We start from the raw sequence: 18,966 nt of genomic DNA, 5'->3' as shown, positions 1-18,966 counted from the left end.
TGCACTCCCTGGGCCAGGATGTCCATGGTCACAGCATGGAGAAGGTGTCTTCTTTATTTGCTTCGTCAGGCCACGGGAAGTGCTCAGAGCCGAGGCTGGGGTGGCGGGGATGGCAATACGTGACACCCCTTTCCTCCCTTCTGTGCTCAAAACCAGTTGAGCACTAGTCACTGGGACAGACGGACAGCAAGATACCAGCTTCTTGATAAGGCTGACTGGAGACTGTTGCTCACCATGTTCCTTCGAATCAAAGATGCCATTGAGTGTGAGATGTACCACTAAGCAACATCACAGCCAATTCAACTGTATCATGCCATCTGCTTGGAAGATGCATCCCAACTTCAGAGATGTTAAAATGTGTAAAATGTACGTCTTCGATAAATGAGTGGTGGTGTATCGGGGCCAAGGGCCTTTCCCTGAGTTAGACCCTCCTAGTCCCGGGCTGAGCCAGGCAGCCACAGCCTCCTCTGCACGGGCACCTTTGCCCGACCCAACTTCCTGCAGGACGGGGAGCAGACCAGCGTGCCCCCGGCTCGTGAGACCGCAGACCTGTGGGACAAGCCAGGTGGCACCGATTCAAGCCGGTTATCCCACTGGGTAAGTCACTTCTCCCCGAGGGGGAGGAGTTCGTGGGTAGGATGGGGACGGCGGGAGTGCTGCTCTGCTGGCGGTCCGCCTCAGTAAGAGGCGTGGAGACAAGGAATGGAGGACCCCCACCAACACTGAGCACAGCGCCTGGCACACAGCAAGTGCCCGCAAAATGTCATTCTTAGGAAGGTGTAAGGCAACGGGTAGATGTACAGTATATGGGCAGTAAGGAGCATCTCTGGGCAGTAAGGCTGCTGCTGTGGTTTCACAAGCTGTTTGGTCATTCAGTGAACCCAGCACCTACCCTGTCGCAGACATGAGGATGTGAAGACCTCGCTGCCTAATGGCGGGGGGGGGGGGGGGGGGGGGGGGGGGCGGAGGTTGGAGGTCGGTTAAGTGAAAAGCACGAAAGACAGCATTAGGGATAAATCCTAGGTGTTGTGGGAGTCTAGGGACCTTCCACCTGACCCAGGCCCCAGGGAGGTGCAGGAGGGCCCAGGGGAAACCGTGTAGCATGTTCACCGTCCATATTAACCTAGTATTAACCGTGTTAACCACGACTGGGTTAGCGGATCCCATTGCCCCCTTCCCACCGCTCAGGACGCAAGTACAACTCCTTACTGTATGACGCCCTCCCTCTCTGCAAATCTCTTGGTACCCTTACCATCTAGCCCTCCAGCATCTGCCAGTATCTAGGCAAAACCTTGCTAGTCTCCTCAGGGTGCCTCCCGGGCCCATTTTAGTAGCTGGGCCCCCTGGGGTCTTGGGCAGCAGAGAAGAGCCAGAAACTTTCAGTTCACGGATGACCTCGATGCTGACCTGCATCTTGTGGGCAGATGATGGGTATCTTGAGCTTCGCTCCAAGGAATATGTTTTGACTGAGACTGCTCGTGGAAGTTGAGAAAAACCAGAAACCCAAAATTTGTTTCCCCGTTGCAGACACCTTACATCACACCCCTTCCCAGATAGACTGCATCTGGCCCCACCCGCTCCCTTCCCCGCCACACTCGTCCTCGACAGTCAGCCGGGGCATGGTGAGGACGGTTGACATGTGACCCTTTGAAGGGGTGTATCCTCGGTGTGTCCTGTTTCCACCCCGATGGCTCTCAGCATATCGTGGCACGCGGCGTGTGATTGTGGGCACTGAAAATTTGCAGATGGGGAGCTGGGGTCTTCCTGGCACCCCGGTGCCAAGGATAGGTTACGTCCTCCACCGTGTGCATCATCTGTCAGAAAATGCTAGATGATGGCAAAGTGTAGAGGCAGGCAGTGCAGGTGACAGCTCTCAGGGAGCGGGCGAGGGGCTAAGGGACTTGTTCAGTAGGTGAGGCAATGCACGTGGGGGAGAGAGAAGGCCGGGGGAATGCCTCATCTCGTAAAGGGAGGAGGCACCTTTTTGCCAAATTGGATTCCAGGCTCCCATTAAGTGGAGAGCCCGATGTGGGCCCCAGTTCTAATGAAGTCTCTCCCGGCACCTCCCATTTCTGAAGCCTCATGAATGATCTACCGTTAAAACCTTCAGCACATGTGTCATCCTGAACTTGAGGTGTGGGTCAATAACTGTCAATGTGTAAAATTAGGAAGACACTCAGCGGAGCTCGTACACGTGTAGGTGCTAAGACGTACCTTTGTTCTCCATTGCAGGCAAACCCATTAGTTCCTTTGAGCTAAAAAGTGTGTCTGATACCATGAATAACAGTTGCTTAGGTGATGTCCTACCCATTCATACCCCAAGAACTAGCTCTTCATATGAGGTGGTAAGTTTGGAATTCTTTCAATAGGAAGCCCCAAAATAGGGCTTCTGGAAAGATCAGGAGGCCTGCGGGGCAAAGAATGAACCTAGTGCCTACTGGATCTCTAGGGCTCTTGGCAGCTGCCTCAGTGCCCTGGTGAAGGGGAGGACCCAGAGCAGCTCCGCTTGCATCTGCTTGATACCCACAGAGGCGGGTACTGAGTCAACTACCGGGGCGAGGTCTGTAACAAAGGGCAGTAATCTGGCCGGGGTTGCTTTGAATGGAGAGGATTCTCTAAGGAAAGCCGCTCTCAGCTCCAGCTGGCCGTGTTGCCAGATCTTATTTTTTGGAGGCTAGCAATCATTTTTGTGAGATCTCACCATTTTTAAATTGTTAGTAACTAACTTGAAAAAACAAAATCCAATGAAATTGTGTCTGTGAACCCTGGTTTGCGGACTGGCAGTAGGATTTAAATTTTTTTTTTCAATTTAAATTTCCTTTGCAACATCCCAGCCCTGTGATACATCAGCCCATGCTTTAAATCCTGGGATGGGGGAACTCGTGACCCTCCAAGTCCGCCCTTCTATGGAATGAACGACTGCTCCATCTTCACCGCACAGGACGGGCATCTATTAGGCACCTGCTGCATACTACACATTTCCTACAGCTGGGTTCTTTTAGGCAGTGGTGCAAGCGGAATAAAACGGGGAGGGTGGCTCTGGGTAAGGCACGTCTGGTCCTAAGTGTTTCCTTGATGTCAGGCTCTTCTTGACACCACAGCAGATGAAGGGAAAGGCAGAAGCCTCAGGTTTGGTGACTGAACTACTTGAAACGAGTAGCCTTTATTCCAAATGCTGTCACTGACCACAGGATCCTTCCCCCATCAGTCATTGTCAGTGCTAGGTGAGTGGGGCTAATGACCTGTTTTTCTCTTCTGCCACTAGTTCCGTGTTGGTCATTTTCAGTGTAGAAAGAATTTTAGGAAGGCAGATCTGCCAGAGCCTTCAGATTCTGGGAAGTGAGAAGCACGATCGCTGCATTCATTACCCGCGCCCCTGCTTTGTTCCTGGCCAACGAGCTCTGACACTACTGGCAAACTACAGATACCCTGGATTCTGTCCTCCCGGATGTCAATTTCTTGCTCATGGAACAAAGGTGTTGGGGGAAACCTGCTCGGGGTGGGTCAGCTATGCCCTGGATGCTGGGGTCAGGGCCCCTTCTTCAGACGTCAGATTGTGCGTTAAGGATGGGTTTCCGCAGCTTCTGAGGAAAGCAGCTGTTCGAGGACCCCCGCTCGATAGCTTCAGCTCCCAAACAGTCTCTAGTCCAAACAGCACAGCTTGGAGATGATAGGCAGGCTGAATACTGATTAAAAACAAACCCACAATTTATTGAAAACAGGTAACTTTCAGTAGCTCGAATTAGAACAGCTTAGGGATGCCATTGCTCAGGAACACAATATGCACAGTCTCGGGAAAGGGAGAATAAAACAACTTAAAGGAATACAGCTGCAACAGGACTGGATCGCTAGGAGGGCCACGCAGCAAAGTAACACCAGGTAGAACACAGAGCCACACGTGAGATCCCAGTGCCCTTGAGCCCGGGGAGGGAACTCTCAGCTCCCCTAGTTTTGGACCACATCTCATGATTCTTTGGGGCGGAGGTGCTGGCTGGAGCACAGGGATCTTGGTGCTGACTCTGATTAGTCAATGCCCGGAGGACAGGCTAAACATGGGGAGTGAGGCCACCAGGCAAGTTACACCTGCCCCCCAATGAACCCCGTAAGAGGAAGCAGTCCCTGCAAAGTCTGTGAACCTGGCAGGGACAACTGGACTAGAGAGAGCTTGGAGACGGTTCCTCTGCAGCCGGTCCCATAAAAACCCTAGACTAAGCTAAGCCCTAGGATTGTCTTAGCCAAATTCCTACCAACTAGGGAGGTAGAGAAGCCAGACATGGAAGCTGCCTCCAAACCAATTTTTGGTCTTCGGTAAAGGGATAAATACAAAACACTGTTCCACAAGTCGGCTTGGAAAAGCCTACTGGGCACAGTGGGTAGAAGATCCTGAAGGCCCATTTAGTATCCACCACAGGAGAAAGCAGGGATGGGGGCCGGGGTGAGATGTGCTCTGCTGTGGTTACTGCCAGGATACATCCCGTCCTGCTGTCCTGTTCCCATCTGTACAGTTCCTCCCAGCTTTCCGGATCTGTCCTCCCATGGCCCAGAGCTCACGCTTCCCTGAGCTTAAAATTCCCAGCCTCGAGCAGAGGGTTCTCCGACGAGGGGGAGCAGGCGGTCTTCCTGGGAACATGAGCTGCTCTCACGCCACCTCCACTGGGATAGGGGTGGGGCAGAGAGGATGCTGGGTTACAGGAGGCAGAAGGTGGCAGCTCAGAGCAGGAAGGAGAATTCTGCCAGGAGAATGACAGGAAGTTTCGACTGCACGGATGCGGGAGGCAGTTGGGTTGGGAGGTGTGAAGAGCAAAGCTTTATCTAACCGATGGGGGAGCAGCGCGTCTCCCCCGCTTCCCAAATTCTCCCAGAGGAACACCACTCCCTGCTCTGGAACTTCACGCTCCAACAAACAATAAGCCTGAAGGGAAGAAGTCTCTTCAGGGTCCCAGAAGTGCCTGTTGAAGGTCCATCCTGTCAAGTTTGGCTTCTTGAAACAGCAGCCTCATTTGTGAGTCCGTATGCTGTTGCAGATCTGGGCAAGGCGGCTCTACAAAGGAAAGGAGGCGGGTCGTTGAGCGAACACGGCACCGGCCACGCTTGCCTGTTGGCCCCTTCAGAGTCTCCTCGGGTGGCACCGGACTTGGGGTCAGCAGGTCTGAGTGAATCTCAGCCCTCCGTTCTCTACTCATATCACGAACTAACGAATTACCTGTCCTGGACCTCCATTCCTCAGCTGAACAAAGCAGTAAAACAAGACCTCAGATGAGACAGTAGTGCTGCAGGCACAGCTAGGGGACGGATGTCACTAGGTTCGGGTAGCTGGGTACGTGTGGGATCCCAGCACGGGGCCCTCGTTCCACAGGACCGGGCTGGGAAAGCAGCTCCGCCCTTGCCCCCCTCCCTGGAGGTACCCTTCACAGACCCCCCCCAGTAGGGGGGCGCCTAGGGCAGCCGTGTTCGCACCAAGTGCTCCCATCCACCCCCGGAGACCACGCTGACTGGACCACGGAGGCCCATCTGACCAAGGCTGAGCCAATTCAACGCCCTTCCGAGAACGTAAGCGGAGGCCAGAAGCCGGACAGTCAGTGCCGGGCATTAGTGAAGTCAGAGTTGCGGCTGCCTGAAGCCACACGCAAGCCAGTACTGAAGGAGGACACAGCCCGGAACCGAGAGCCCTGTGGAGAAGATGATCTGCCAAGGGAGGAATGAGGAAATGTCAGAGAAGTGGGTGCGTGGGCCTCAAAGACAGAGACGCTCCAGGAACAGGTGCACCTCCATAAACTCCTGTCAAGGAGGGTCCCACTGCTCCGGAGGCCTGGCTGTTCGGCGTTTTCTTGGACTCCGTGGGACCCCTTGGAACAAGCCCCTCCCTCCCTCTAGGAGGTTTCTGTTCCGGCAGTCAGTCTGCCCTCACACACTGACACCAACTGCCTGAATGACGCAGAATTTTGATTCTGTTGTGGAACTTTTGTGGCAGGCACTCTGGGGTGGACTGAAGGTCAACCTCAATTTAGGGACAGAATTGCAGCTAGGGAAGTAGGATTACGGTTATAATCCCCTGGGGGAAAGAGGACAACAGGGTGCTAAAGATGAAGCCCAGCCCCCAAAAGACAGTCCCAAGTACAGCTAAACTAAGAACGCCGTTGGCGGCATCTTGTGCGCGGAGGGTCACGAGACTCACGGAGAGTTTCTTAATGTTTCCCAAGGCCTCTGGGTCCAGCTGTGCGATGTCCATCCTCTGCAAGTCACTGGCCAATAATCGCATGCTCTGTGTGGAGGGCAAAATGGCTTCAACCTCCATGTCCCCTAGGGCAGGGCCCTCCACCCAGTGCCTTAGTGTGCCCCAGAGGTGCCCGTGATACTCCACACTTGGTGGGGGGTGGGGGGAGTGGCAAGGAGTGCCTTGAGGCGTCAGTGACATCAGTGCTTATCACTGGACCTTGGCTGGACCACCCGGGGAATAAAGGGCATGTACTTTAGCTTAGAAATGCCCTACAGACACATCTGAGATACACCTTCCTTCCCTCCGAGGAGCCGAGGTCAGCAACTTCCTCTATTCAACCCAGAGAAACGGGTATCAGCCTGCTTCAGAACCCCTCAGAGTTATACAGAGTGGAAGACACAGCTCCTGGTCCCCTTTCTAGACTAAGCACATACCCCAACGGTGCCTTCCTCTGCGTTCCCTTTAATAACCTCCCGTGTTGCACACATCACATAATCCTGTTCTTGACGGTGAACCTATCTTGACTACTGAACAGCTTCTTGAGAGCGGGGATCATGTCTTCTACACCTTGGGCCTGCCACAAGGCAGCTGGGCAAATGTTAGCTGAGGAACAAATAGGAACATGGAGCCGGGCAAGGATCCCAGCCTGGGCCTCTAACCTGGGCGAGAAAACTGGGTTCTGAGTCCTGCAGAGATGTGGAGATCGGGATCCATGCCACCCCACGGACTGTGGGGGTGAGAAGTGGGTGATGGGCCCAGGACAGAAGGGCTGAGCGAGCAGCGTGGTGGCCCGGCATCCCTCGGAGACACTCACCTCTCCACCGCCCACTGGCACCGTGAGGAAAATCTCTTTGCTGTCGGCAAGAGGGCTGCCATTCATGGAGATATTGTAGATCCGCTCTCTGGCTGCTGGAGTGCGCAGGCCTGGGGTCTTGAAGACCCTACAAAGTGGGAAGATCCCCGTCAAGATGGCTTGGCAGATTGAATGACATGAGGCGCTGTGAACCCTTGCAGCCCCCATCTGGCCTCAAGCTGTAGTTTTCAAATCCCACATTTCTAAGAAGGCGAGTTCTAAATTTAGGGGAAAAAAATGTCTTTTTAAACAGTAATGACTAAACACAGCTGGAGAAGGGAGGCTGTAATTATCAAACATACATCTAGCCAAAGTCAGTTCTTACCCACGGAAATCTCAGGTCCAAAGCTCTGTATGGATGCCAGTCATCCATCCAGCCACAAAGCCAGAAATAAACTATGGTTAATGCATTTCCAAGAGTGGCTAAGTGCTTCCATCAAGAAGAGTTTTCTGGGGTCAAAAAAGGAGGATCCAGAGACTACATCATATGAATTCCCAACCTAACCTTCTCGAGACAGTTAAAATTCTGCTACCTGTTTTTCTCTACATGTCCTCTGCTATACGCTCATGTGAAAACCAGTTCAAGAGTGGGAATTAAAAGTAGAAGGCTTCCTCCCTCTCCTCACCCCAGAGATCCCTACTCTCAATTCCTTATGTCTTCCAGAAACGTTCTATGTATATAAAAACAAATGGGATCGTCTAGGACACGCTGTTCTGCCACGTGCTTGGAGACGCCCGTGATCATGAAGCTGTCACATCGGCACACGCACATCCACTTTAATGGTGAGACGGCACTGCCTGTCCAGTTGACCGGCCCGCTGGAAGACACTGGCTTAGAGCCTGGGTTACGTTGGTCTCCCGATGTGACGTGGTGTCCACTGTCACTCTTACCAAGGGTATAGGAGAGTACCTACCCAGTTTTAAAAACTACGTTGCCTGGTCAGAATCAGAAAAGACCAAGAATCACCAGAGGCTTCCTAGTCATCAGAGGCAGAATGTCCTCCTCCCTCTCGTCAAAGAGTCATTCTGTCGCTGAAATCAGCTAACCTGCACCCAGGGGAGGGGCAAACACTTGGAAGCCGAGACGGCTGCCCTCCTCCAAGAGCGCTTTGCCAGGCCGAGGAGTCGAGTGTTTTCTCACACACCCTTCTTTGCTGACTGATGTTAACTGGTGGGCTCCCAGCCAGACGCAGGCACCGCTCCCATCACTCACCTTGAGTCAAACTTGGGTGTCAAGCCTGGAGTTGGTTTCACCATAGACAACTCCAACCGGCCCCCAGCTGGGGTGACAGTGTTACAGTGGCTGGACCTGCAGGTAAGAAGTGGCCATGAGGTGCGCAGTGACAGCAGCAGCGTGGCAGGTCACACGCAGAAGGCCCCGATCATGTCGGGTACTGTCCCGAGCACCTCACACATGCTCATTCGTGAAGCTCCCCAACAACCCGGGAAACACGGCTGTTATCCTTGCGTACGGATGCAGACTCCAGCACACTGAGTCGCACAACTTGGCCGAGATCACACAGCCAACTAGGGCGGAGCCAGCGCTCTGAAGCCGAGCGGCCAGCCTCCAGAATCCGACTTCTCAGGCTAACGGGACAAGAGGAAGGAGGCACCCTCTCAGCCCCTGGTAGGCCTCTTGGCTAGAGCTCGGCAGCTGGAGGCATGAAAACAAACGAACCAAAAAAGTGGGGGAGGACAGAGAACATGGGCGGAACTGGAGAAATGTGCTGGGTCAGTTCATTTCTAGAAGCCCCTCCAGCTTGGAGACTCAAGTTCCACTGGAGCACAGGCCACGAGAGCCCTTTCACCCCCGATTTCTGCCATGCTGAGTGGGTCTCCCCAGTAAAACCAAAACACACAATGAAGTTTGGAAAACCCATTACCTTTTGCTTTTGCCTTTTCCTTGTACGGACTGGGTTCTCTTCTTGGACGGAGGACACCTTTTGACCTGGATTCACAATCAAATGAAACTGTGATTATAAAAAGCCCCCAAAGGGGCAAAGGTAAGGGAGGGGTAAGAAAAGTAGGGGAGGGGGAACCAGCTCTGGAAAAGGAAACTAACACCGAATATGAGGTCTGCTCCCAGAATCAAGTTGCCTTAGGTAATACAGAACAAAACTGACCAACTAAGGCCTGGGTCTTCAAAGCAGAGGGTTTTGACCAAGATTAAAGGGAAATCTCTTTTGAACTGACTTGGCCTGGCTTGCACCCTCTCCATCCCCTCACCTCCCTGTCACTCTGCCATTAAGTGCTGCTGTGAAGGTCACTCAGGCGGTCCCAGGTGCCCAATCTAAGGAACCCTCGGCAGTCCTCACCCCTCCCAAGTCCTCAGGGGCACCTGACAAGGATCACTCCTTACCTTCTGACAATTCTGTCCATCCCTGTCCTCCACCCCACCTTCCCCATTTCTCTGGCTGTCCCTGTGCAGGCTGCCTCATGAGGTCCTTTCTAGCATCCCTCCAAGTGCCCATCCTCAGCCCCCTCTCCACACCTTCCCTGCACAACCTCACTAACAGCCACAATGGGAGACAGTGGGTCTCACAACCTCCTACTGCTCCCTGAGCGCCAGGCTGAAATGTCGGATAAGTGTGGAACAAAAACTGGGACAGTGGCTGCTCCCCTTCACCGCTCTTCCTCCCATATCCCACCTTCCACCCATGATGGCTGCCTGAGCTAGAAACCATTTGATCATCCCTGCTTCCTCCCTTCCTCCACCAAGCTCATTCTCCCTTTTAAAACATTATGTCAAAACCGTCCTTCTCTTTTTAAAGGCTCGGTGCCTCCGTTTAAGAATTACAATGGCCTCCCAACTGGGTTCCTTGTCTCCAGTTTTTCCCCTCTCCCATTTACCCTGCATATTGTTCTGAAATACCAATCTGAAATGACCAACCTGGTGGAATGGAAACTTCCAAGCCTGGTACACAAGGCCATTCGTTGTCTGGCCCTACTCTATGCAGATCACCCTCACAGCATACATCCTTGCCATCCCAAACTGCTTCCTGTTCCTTAAATGCAACTTTCCTATCTCCTTGTGGACTTCCCTTCCCTTTCTTTTCCAGCTAGTGAAATCTCCCTCACCTTTAAAGGCCTGGTGTATCCTAACCAGCGAGGTAATAGCTTTGATAGCTTCCTCTTCTATGTTCTATGTACCTTATACACACATCTATGATTGCTTTTGTTTTTAGCCATTTAAGTGGGATCTTCTCTACTAAACTGAACTCTGGCAGGTGGGGGTGGGGCAAAAGGATATTATGTATTTGTCTCCTGTCCTCTCCCAGCCTCAAACCTGAGTGCCTACTTACTCTTGCAGTTTGAAGATTCTTATTTTTATTTTCTTCTTCTTCCTCTTCCACTATCATTTCATCCACTTTTATTATCTTTCGTGCTATAAGAAACAGTTTTAACAAAGTGATATTTCTCATAGGAATAAACTTTAATGTTTTCATGTGTTTTTTTTTTTTTTTTTAATGTTTATTTTTGAGAAAGAGAGGCAGAGAGAGGGAGACAGAGAGTCCGAGAAAGGCTCCAGGCTCTGAGCTGTCAGCACAGAGCCCAATGCAGAACTCGAACTCACCAACCGCGAGATCATGACCTGAGCTCAAGTCAGACACTTAACCGACTGAGCCACCCAAGCATCCTATCATGTATTCATGTTTCTTATAGGAAATGAAACTTATGCAATCTGAGGTTGTAATTAAGAAAAAGACTTTGAATATACAAGATGACTTTTTTTAAAAAGAAGGTTTAGACAGAGGAAACTCACCAGACTGGTTAAAAAAGCCCACATGATGCCCAGCATTCTGGTAAGAGCACAGATGCTGGGGTCAGCCAGACTTGAGCTTGAGGCCTGGTCTTAGCACTAACCAAGTCATGGGGCTTTTAGTGTGGAGCCTCAGTTTCCTCATCTACAAAAGGGAATAATCACTTCCTAGGGGTATTATGAGACCTGGAATGTGCTCCACAAGAGGAGGGTCTTTGTTACTCCCTGTACCCCCAAACTCTAGAATTGTGCCTGTGTTTACTAAGTGTCTGTGGAATGAATCAATGTAAAAGCCTTTTGGACAGTACTGGACCCATGTCAGAAGTATTGTTTATTACAATCAAATATTATTTACATAGATTAGAAAAAACTTTCTAAGCATTGCAGCTGCTTAGTGATAGTAGTGTCACTGCTAAATACGTACAACCACGAGCCAGACAATCTTGAGCAGGGATTCCCCAGAGAAAATTCACGCATCTAATCATGAGGGGCAGGGGATGAGACTAGACAGCTTTTTATTTTCTGACACATTAAACAATATATTTATCTTTCTTTTTTTTTTTTTTTGGAAGCAGCACAATGTAGTCAAAGTCCAATGGTCAAGGGAGCACAAAAAAAAAAAAATCTTTACTGTTGGATGACATTCGTCCTGGTGTGTTTGGCTCCCAGGGGTGAAATCAAAAGACCCCTCCCCTCCCCAACCACATAAGCAAAACTGGTGGAACTCAGAAGAGAAACTAGTATTAACCTAAGTGTAGAGATAACCCAGAGTGACCTAACAGATTGTCAATGTGCAGGTGAGGAACTCTAGGAGTACCCCAGTCCAATTATGTCATAATCTCACCAAGGCAGCACTGGAACGTGACACCGGCGAAGTGAAAATCTCCTGCCCCCCACACCCTACAAGGCCAAGATGGAAAGCAAGATGGACTAAGAACCGGACGGTGTTTCTGGCCCTACCCAGCAGGGAGAGTGCGCTGGCGGGCAGCCCCAAATCCAGGCCATGGGTCAGGCCTACCCTCACAAGATTTGGATGCACTGAGCTATGAAAGCTTAATGACAGTGACTTAAAATCCATGACAGAGCCCAATGTGTCCTGAGTCCATGCTCACTAACCACAACCTGTTGTCCCTCCAGGACAGCCTCTCTCTAGGTGTGTGTGAGATGATTTCACAAAGCAGGTCCCTGAATCCAGGAATGTGGGATGACGCAATGGGACACCGGTCCTTCTGCAATTCTCTTAACCTTTCTGGTCACACAGGAGCTCCTTGGCTGGCCTTACCTTGTCCCGTAAGGCCTCTCAGTCCCGCCAACCTGTTTAACTGGGGGAGCCAGCCCCCAGCAGGCGGCCAAGGTCCCCACACAGCTTTCCCGCTCCTTCCACTCTCACTGACACTGCCACATCACTGGGAGTCTGCTCCTATCAGTCCTGCATACAATCAACTCAATGCGGCGGCCAAAATCATGTTATCGGATTTATAAGACGGAAGACTGGGCATTAGAGGGAAGAGGCTTTACCCCTGAGGCCTCTCTGAGCAACCAGCCAACCACCCGAGCCTCCACTCTTTCAGTTCAACAAAGGGTTTTGAAAAGTACTCACTTTTGGCAGATTTCAAGGGTGTCTGAATAGCTTCTGCTGTTAGTTTGTTTATTTCTGTGATATCCAGGTCAGCCTGTGACAAACACAGCCAGAAAACACCAGGCATATTCCATCAACTACGAGGAGTATTTTAAGACTCGAAACAATTAAAAAAACATATTATTTGATACATACAAAGATTGTTACATACTAGTTATAACAGATATGGTGAATTCCCATAAATGCACTGTACCACCTAAGACCTAACACATTGCTGGTACCTTGCTTCCAGCTCTGTATTCTGCCTTGTTCTATATCCTTGTCTCCCCTCAGAGGTGACCAGTTTCCTGTCATTCCCCAGAGGTAACCACTATCCTTTCATTTGCTTAAAAGAAAGCGCATGTAAGTTTTTACAAATGTATATGTGCTGAAATAATATTTTACTTGGTCTCATTTTTGACCACTGTTTGTAGTTAGTTTTCATGGCCATGTAATAGCCCACTGTGTGACTCTACCAGAATGAATTTGTCCAATCTCTTGTCAACAGTCTTTTGCCATTACCAGCACTGCTACTCTGAACTATCTTCTATGTGTGTCTGATGCACATGTTCAAATTTTCTCTTGGCTGTACCCTCGGGGATAGGGCACTGGAGGGTTGTGGGTACACAAATGTTCAGCCTTGATATTATGCCAAATCATGTTTCAAAGAAGTCACACTTGATTACGTCCCACTGGCAAACAATACAAGATCCTGATGATTCACATTCTCTAACTCGGTGCTGTATTAGACTTCTCTCTCTCTTGATTTTTTAAAATCTAGAGGGTTGATAAGGTTTTCTGTTGTACTCCTGAGCCCTTCAAAAAGTCACCGACATTCTAATTAAGTGTTCCCAGTGGTAACTACCTATAAGGATGAAAACAGCCACGAGCAGGCATGATCCTATACCTTTCCTTGTAGGGCACGTGTAAATATCAGAAGAGTTGTTACAGACTAGGGATGACGCTGGCTTCATCTCCAGATGGGTGGCAAATCTGTGGAGTGCTCAAAGAAGGATTCTGAGACTGTCCAATCTTAGTAAGAAACAGCACTGTAGGAGATTAGTGATGTCTGAAATGGCTAATGGAATAGAAAGTAGTGGCCAACTATCTGCCATCCCTAGAAACAACTGGCATGTTATGAAGGTATCAGTGGCGGCAGGCCACTGATCACCTACCATGCAGAAGAGTTAACAGGCCCAAGACTGCTACCCATAGGAAGGCCTGTTTGCGTGGCTGGCTGGTGGCTTGCATGAGAACTTGGATTTCAGGGTTCCCACCATCCCTGGTAAGAATGGCTCCTCTGGGCCTAAGCTTTGTACAAACACCATGACTTATGTTGCATAGCTGCTTTCCTTCTGGAAGTCTGGAATTTTGGTATGTGCTAGGCAGAAGATGGCTATGTGACCAGCCCCCAATAAAAACTCTGGGCATGGAGTCTCCAATATGCTTTTCTGGTAGATATTATACATGTGTTAAATTAAGGTGTCTCATGTGACTCCACTGGGAGAGGACTCTTGAGGGCTTGCGCCTGGTTTCTTCCGGACTTTGGCCCATGTACCTTTTCCCTTTGTTGATTTCCCTTTGTATCTTCGCACTATAATAAATCATGGCCATGAGAATGACTATATGCCAAGCCCTGTGGGTCTTCCTGGAAATAGTCTCAGGAGACCCCCCCCCCCACATACCTAATAATTATGAGCTTTTGTACCAAAGTATCATTTCTTCCCTGAGTTTTCAAATCATATTAGCTAAGGCTACAATTGCTTTTGACTTGGTATGATGACACTGGCTATTTCATGTAACATTAGAAGCTCTCTGATTTGTAGTTCTGTATGTCTGATTAATTAAAAAGAGGGTGATGCATTAGCTAATGAGTATAATTCATCTCAGAGGTTAAGTCTTTTGATACATTAGATCTGGGTGTGCAGATGGGGGGAACATAGCACAAAGAAAAAACCAGGACTGAGAACGTTTTACGAGCTCTTGATTTTTTCAGTTATCTCCACTCCTCTCCTATAATATTCACCCCCGAACTCTCTAGCTTTTTTCTGACTGAATAACTGGCTCTGAAATACCTTCAACTTCTGAGGCCAGTGGAGATCTGCTATTCAATGCTACTATATACCCTTTATAGTCAGGTCCTTTCTAATCCAAGGGATTCTGATCAGTGCACAGAAGGATGTAGATTTTTGGGTTCACTTTGCAAATCTGATAAAGGTTGTAATACATATTCTCCCCAGATATACTACCAATGCATGTATATACACACATTGTTTATGTATGATTTTAGAGTGCTCAGGGTCTCTGTGAAGCCCATTTATGGACTAGTTCCCAACACTGTACAACAGAACTTTCTGCAAGGATAGAAATGCTCTATTTCTGAGCTACCAATACGGAGCCACTAGTCATATGTGGCTACTGAACATCTGAAATGTGACTAGTGTGTCTGAGGGACTGAAGTCTTAATTTTATTAATTTTAATTGATTAAAATAACTACCTGTGGCTGGTGGCTATTGTACTAAACAGTGCAGATTTAAGATCTAAATTATTTTGCTTCCCCATCTTACTGTCTTCAGTCCTGATAGTGATGCTGGGATGAAGGAGGTGAGAGGGAGTGAGGAAACCTGAAAGTCCCAAATAAGAGCATAGCTTCTACAGTATGACACGAGTCTTACTGAGCAGGAGTCTCCTTGACACCTAGCAGGCCAGGTCATTAGGTAATGGCCCAGGGGCTTAAAGAAACTTGGAGTTGAGGCTTCTACTTTGCCTGCGGAGGTCAGGGCAGGGCTGCCAAAAAGAACTGCCTCCTTTTGTAGCACTTGAAACTATTTGGGCCTTATGGACTCAACATTGGATAACCATAATTTTTCAGTTGGCATAAACAAAACAGATCCCCTATGAAACCTCTTCCACAGTAAGCACTCACTGGTTGGATTTTGTGACTGGATTAAACTTAAAAACTAACCACAGTTCCAAAATAGGACAACACTTACTGTTGCTGCCTCTTCCAGGGCCTGTTTGTTTCCTCCAAGGGCTTTAAAAAGAACATTTTATTTAGTTACTATCGGATTTTAATGATACACCATCTTCCCTGATATAACCAGTTATCTGTCTAAAACCGGACCAGATTAAAAGCCCTTGGTTCAACATCAAGGACATTCACAAACGAGTTTTAATTTTTCTCCACATTAGACTGGCCCCCTCGTAACATATTCCACGTTCCACCACCCCAAAGTTCTTATTTTCCAAATGTGCCTCTGCCTCTTATGACTCACTGCCTTGGTACTATTTCTTCTACCAGAAATACTCCACTGTGCCTGACACATTTCTAATTCATCTTTCAAAACTCAGTTCAAATCCAAAACTCTGTTTATTTTTCTGTCACAACAGATTGCTGCAAAGTGCTGAGCTCGTTGCTCATTCTCATCATACCCAACAACTACTCAGAGCTGTTTAAGGGTCCACCCTGCTTTGAACTGAATTCCTTGAGGACAGTTTCTGGCAAAAAATATGACATAGAATAAGTATGTAGCCAATGTATGTTGAAGGAAGAGGTCTGTGCAAGATTTAGATGTAGAATAAAGTAGAGGTAATCCTCCTTCTAGAAACTTTCATAGTGTCCTATAGAACCGTTAAGAATTCAAGCTTTGGAGGTGCCTGAGGCCCCTGGGTGGCTCAGTCGGTTAAGCGTCCGGACTTCGGCTCAGGTCATGATCTCGCGGTTCGTGAGTTTTAACCCTGCATCATGCGCTGTGCTGACAGCTCAGAGCCTGGAGCCTGCTTCAGATTCTGTATTTCCCTCTCTGTCTGTCCCTCTCCTGCTCATGCTCACTCTCTCTCTCAAAAAACTGAATAAACATTAAAAAAAATTAAAAAAAAAAATTTTTTTTTTTTTTTACATTTATTTCTGAGAGACAGAGCGTGAGCAGGGGAGGGGCAGAGAGAGAGAGGGAGACACAGAATCTGAAGAAGGCTCCAGGCTCTCGGCTGTCAGCACAGAGCCCGATGCAGGGCTCGAACTCACAACCACGAGATCATGACCTGAGCCGAAGTCGGACGCTTAACTGACTGAGCCACCCAGGTGCCCCCCCCCCCACCAATTTTTTTAACAGAAAAAAGAAAAGGATTCAGGCTTTGAACCAGAATGCCTGGGTTTAACTACACTCTGCTACTAACTAGTTTATGAGCCCTTGAGCAAAGTAACGAACATCTCTGCACTTTATTTTGTCACCTATAAAACAGAGGCAATATTAACAAGTAACACATTTGTTATGAAGATAAAATTAGTTAACATATGTAATACACTCAGTACAATGCCTGTCTGGCACAGGAAGCCCTCTCTAAATGTGCCTACTGACCACTACTCTCTTTTGTGATACTTATAATTTTAATTATACAATCACATGTGCATTTTAAAAAATGATTCTCCTCTGCTAACTTGTAAGCTCCTGAGGGTAAGGGACAAAGTCTGTTTTATTTCCCAAAGCATTCTCAGCACCTAGCATCGTGACAGAGACATGCTCCGTGAATATTTGTAGACATGTGCAAACAAAGGGCAAGCCAAAGGGTCATTAAATATCTACTATTTGAACAGAACATGCATTTCTAGTCAGGAAGGAGGCTACACAATGGGTGATAATAAGGATAATAGGAAAAGTAAGGGTGTCCCAGCAGAAAGGACAGCCTCTTGCATTTCCTTGGACATTTAACAAGGGAGTGAACAGGATGCGATTTTTCTCTGGGCAGAAAAAACTCTAGTGCGTGCACTTCCCAAGTTGATTTGCTCAGTTTTGTTTTGTTTTGTTTTGTTTTTTTTTTTAACGTTTACTTATTTTTGAGACAGAGAGAGACCGAGTATGAACGGGGGAGGGTCAGAGAGAGAGGGAGACACAGAATCTGAAACGGGCTCCAGGCTCTGAGCGGTCAGCCCAGAGCCGGACGCGGGGCTCGAACTCACATACCGCCAGATCGTGACCTGAGCCGAAGTCGGACGCTTAACCGACTGAGCCACCCAGGCGCCCCGATTTGCTCAGTTTTTAAACTGACAGTTTCCACAAGATACGGAACGCACTGCTTGGGGTTATCCTCCCCTCGAGCTCTGGTAACAAACCGAGTTACTCATTTATTCATTTTTAGATGACGGGATAAAATATTTTAGGAAAGAGAGTGTTCTGTGACACGTGAAATTCATGCAAAATTCACATTTTGGTGTGTCCATAAGTACATTTTCCTGGAACACATACATGCCCATTCATTACAGCTGTTTCGTAACTGTTAACAGCTTGCGTTGAGTAGCTGCCATAGAGAACCCTCTGGCCCAGAAAGCCTAAAATATTTACTATCCGGTCTCCTAGAAAGGACGTCCGCCTACCTGCAGGGGTTGACGATGTTAAGTACTACGCAGGAAAATGAAGCAAGGAAGGGAGATAAGAGGGCGGGGGGAGCGGTAGGACTGCAATTTCCGAAAGCGATCGGGGAAGACCTCACTCAGGTGACCACAGAGGCGCCCGGGCCGAGGCCGGGGGAAACCAGCAGCTCTTACCAAAGTAGTCGAGCCAGTTCATCTCGCGCAGCACCTTGGGGAGCCTCAGGATCTCGATGTTGTACAGGTTATCCATCTCCTTGAGGAGGTTCTGCCTGTCTGACTGAATTTGCTTGGATCGGATTTGCACTGCGAGAGGGCAGAGCCAACAGAACACGGGTCACGAACGCGGCCCGGAACCCGTGCTGCCCGGACCCCAAGCCCGCCGGGCCCCCGCGATCGCCCCGGGGTAGCGGCAACGACCCGGGCGCCGCCCCTTACCTTCACGGTCGAAGTCCCTAAGAAAGGAGGCGAGCTTCCGGCTCCGTAACGAGTTGGTCTTGGCGACCCGACTGCCGCCCTTCCTAGCCGGAGCCATGGCGCTCGGGTGGAGGCTGCGGGGAGCTGGGGACGCAGCCACAGGGGGTCAGCGGCCGAGATCAGGGAGGGAAAGTACGGGGGCTGCGGAGGAGCGGGAGAAGGCGGGAGGGCGCCCTACAGGTAGGGCTGGTAGGAGGCCCTGTCCTTGGAGGCCCGAGCATAAAGGAGTCGCGAGGCACGTACCTGCGGGTCGCGATATGGGCTGAGAAAAACCTCGCTGCTGCAGCTGAAAGGAGGGAGCGGCTCCGTGGCTATCCGGACGTGCGACCGCCGCCACCAAATTCAAACTGCCACAGACTGACGAATGAGAAGCCGCCGTCTTAGGTGGGTCCCACAACATCCAATCACAAGGAAGCTCCGCGACCAGGCCTCCCGTCCACATGTAGGACTACAACACCCAGAAGGCATTGCGGCGGCGACATACGTTCGCGACTAAGCAGCCTCGCAGGGGCATGCGCAGCGAGACTGCGGGCGCTTGGGGGCAGCCCTGGCGGGTCCTCAAAGTTTGACGGTGTTAGCTTTCAGTTTTCTCGCTGGTTTACGGAAAGGCAGCTTCGAGGAAAGGAGACAAGATTCTGGCTCGGGAAGCGCGCGTTTGGAGAGAGCCCTCCGGCC

The 18,966-nt window shown here is 49.7% G+C and overlaps 1 protein-coding gene across 1 annotated transcript; it reads right to left on the bottom strand.

Annotated features, from left to right (window-relative positions):
- Window positions 1–3,684: 3,684 nt before the first annotated feature.
- On the bottom strand, window positions 3,685–18,663 carry CDCA8 (cell division cycle associated 8). Its single transcript, XM_045476780.1, has 11 exons — window positions 18,535–18,663; window positions 18,253–18,375; window positions 17,992–18,120; window positions 15,443–15,483; window positions 12,431–12,503; window positions 10,373–10,455; window positions 8,954–9,018; window positions 8,284–8,379; window positions 7,032–7,158; window positions 6,176–6,262; window positions 3,685–5,041 (listed from the first exon to the last, which is right to left on the bottom strand). The coding sequence occupies exons 2-11, from the start codon at window positions 18,347–18,349 to the stop codon at window positions 4,997–4,999; spliced, it is 843 nt and encodes a 280-aa protein (XP_045332736.1). The 5' UTR covers window positions 18,350–18,375; window positions 18,535–18,663; the 3' UTR covers window positions 3,685–4,996.
- Between the last annotated feature and the right edge of the window lie 303 nt (window positions 18,664–18,966).

The sequence above is a fragment of the Leopardus geoffroyi genome, chromosome C1 (assembly GCF_018350155.1).
Source record: "Leopardus geoffroyi isolate Oge1 chromosome C1, O.geoffroyi_Oge1_pat1.0, whole genome shotgun sequence".
Classification (NCBI taxonomy): Eukaryota; Metazoa; Chordata; class Mammalia; order Carnivora; family Felidae; genus Leopardus; species Leopardus geoffroyi.
Note: the sequence above shows the minus strand (reverse complement) of the source record. Positions and strands in the feature narration are given on the sequence as shown.

Coding starts and splice junctions, on each gene's coding strand:
- CDCA8 (XM_045476780.1), bottom strand. CDS start 18,349: ATGGCTCCGGCTAGGAAGGGCGGCAGTCGGGTCGCCAAGACCAACTCG. Junction 18,121..18,252: donor TAGGGACTTCGACCGTGAAG/GTAAGGGGCGGC, acceptor GCCCTCTCGCAG/TGCAAATCCGATCCAAGCAA. Junction 10,456..12,430: donor ACCCTTGAAATCTGCCAAAA/GTGAGTACTTTT, acceptor TGTTTCTTATAG/CACGAAAGATAATAAAAGTG.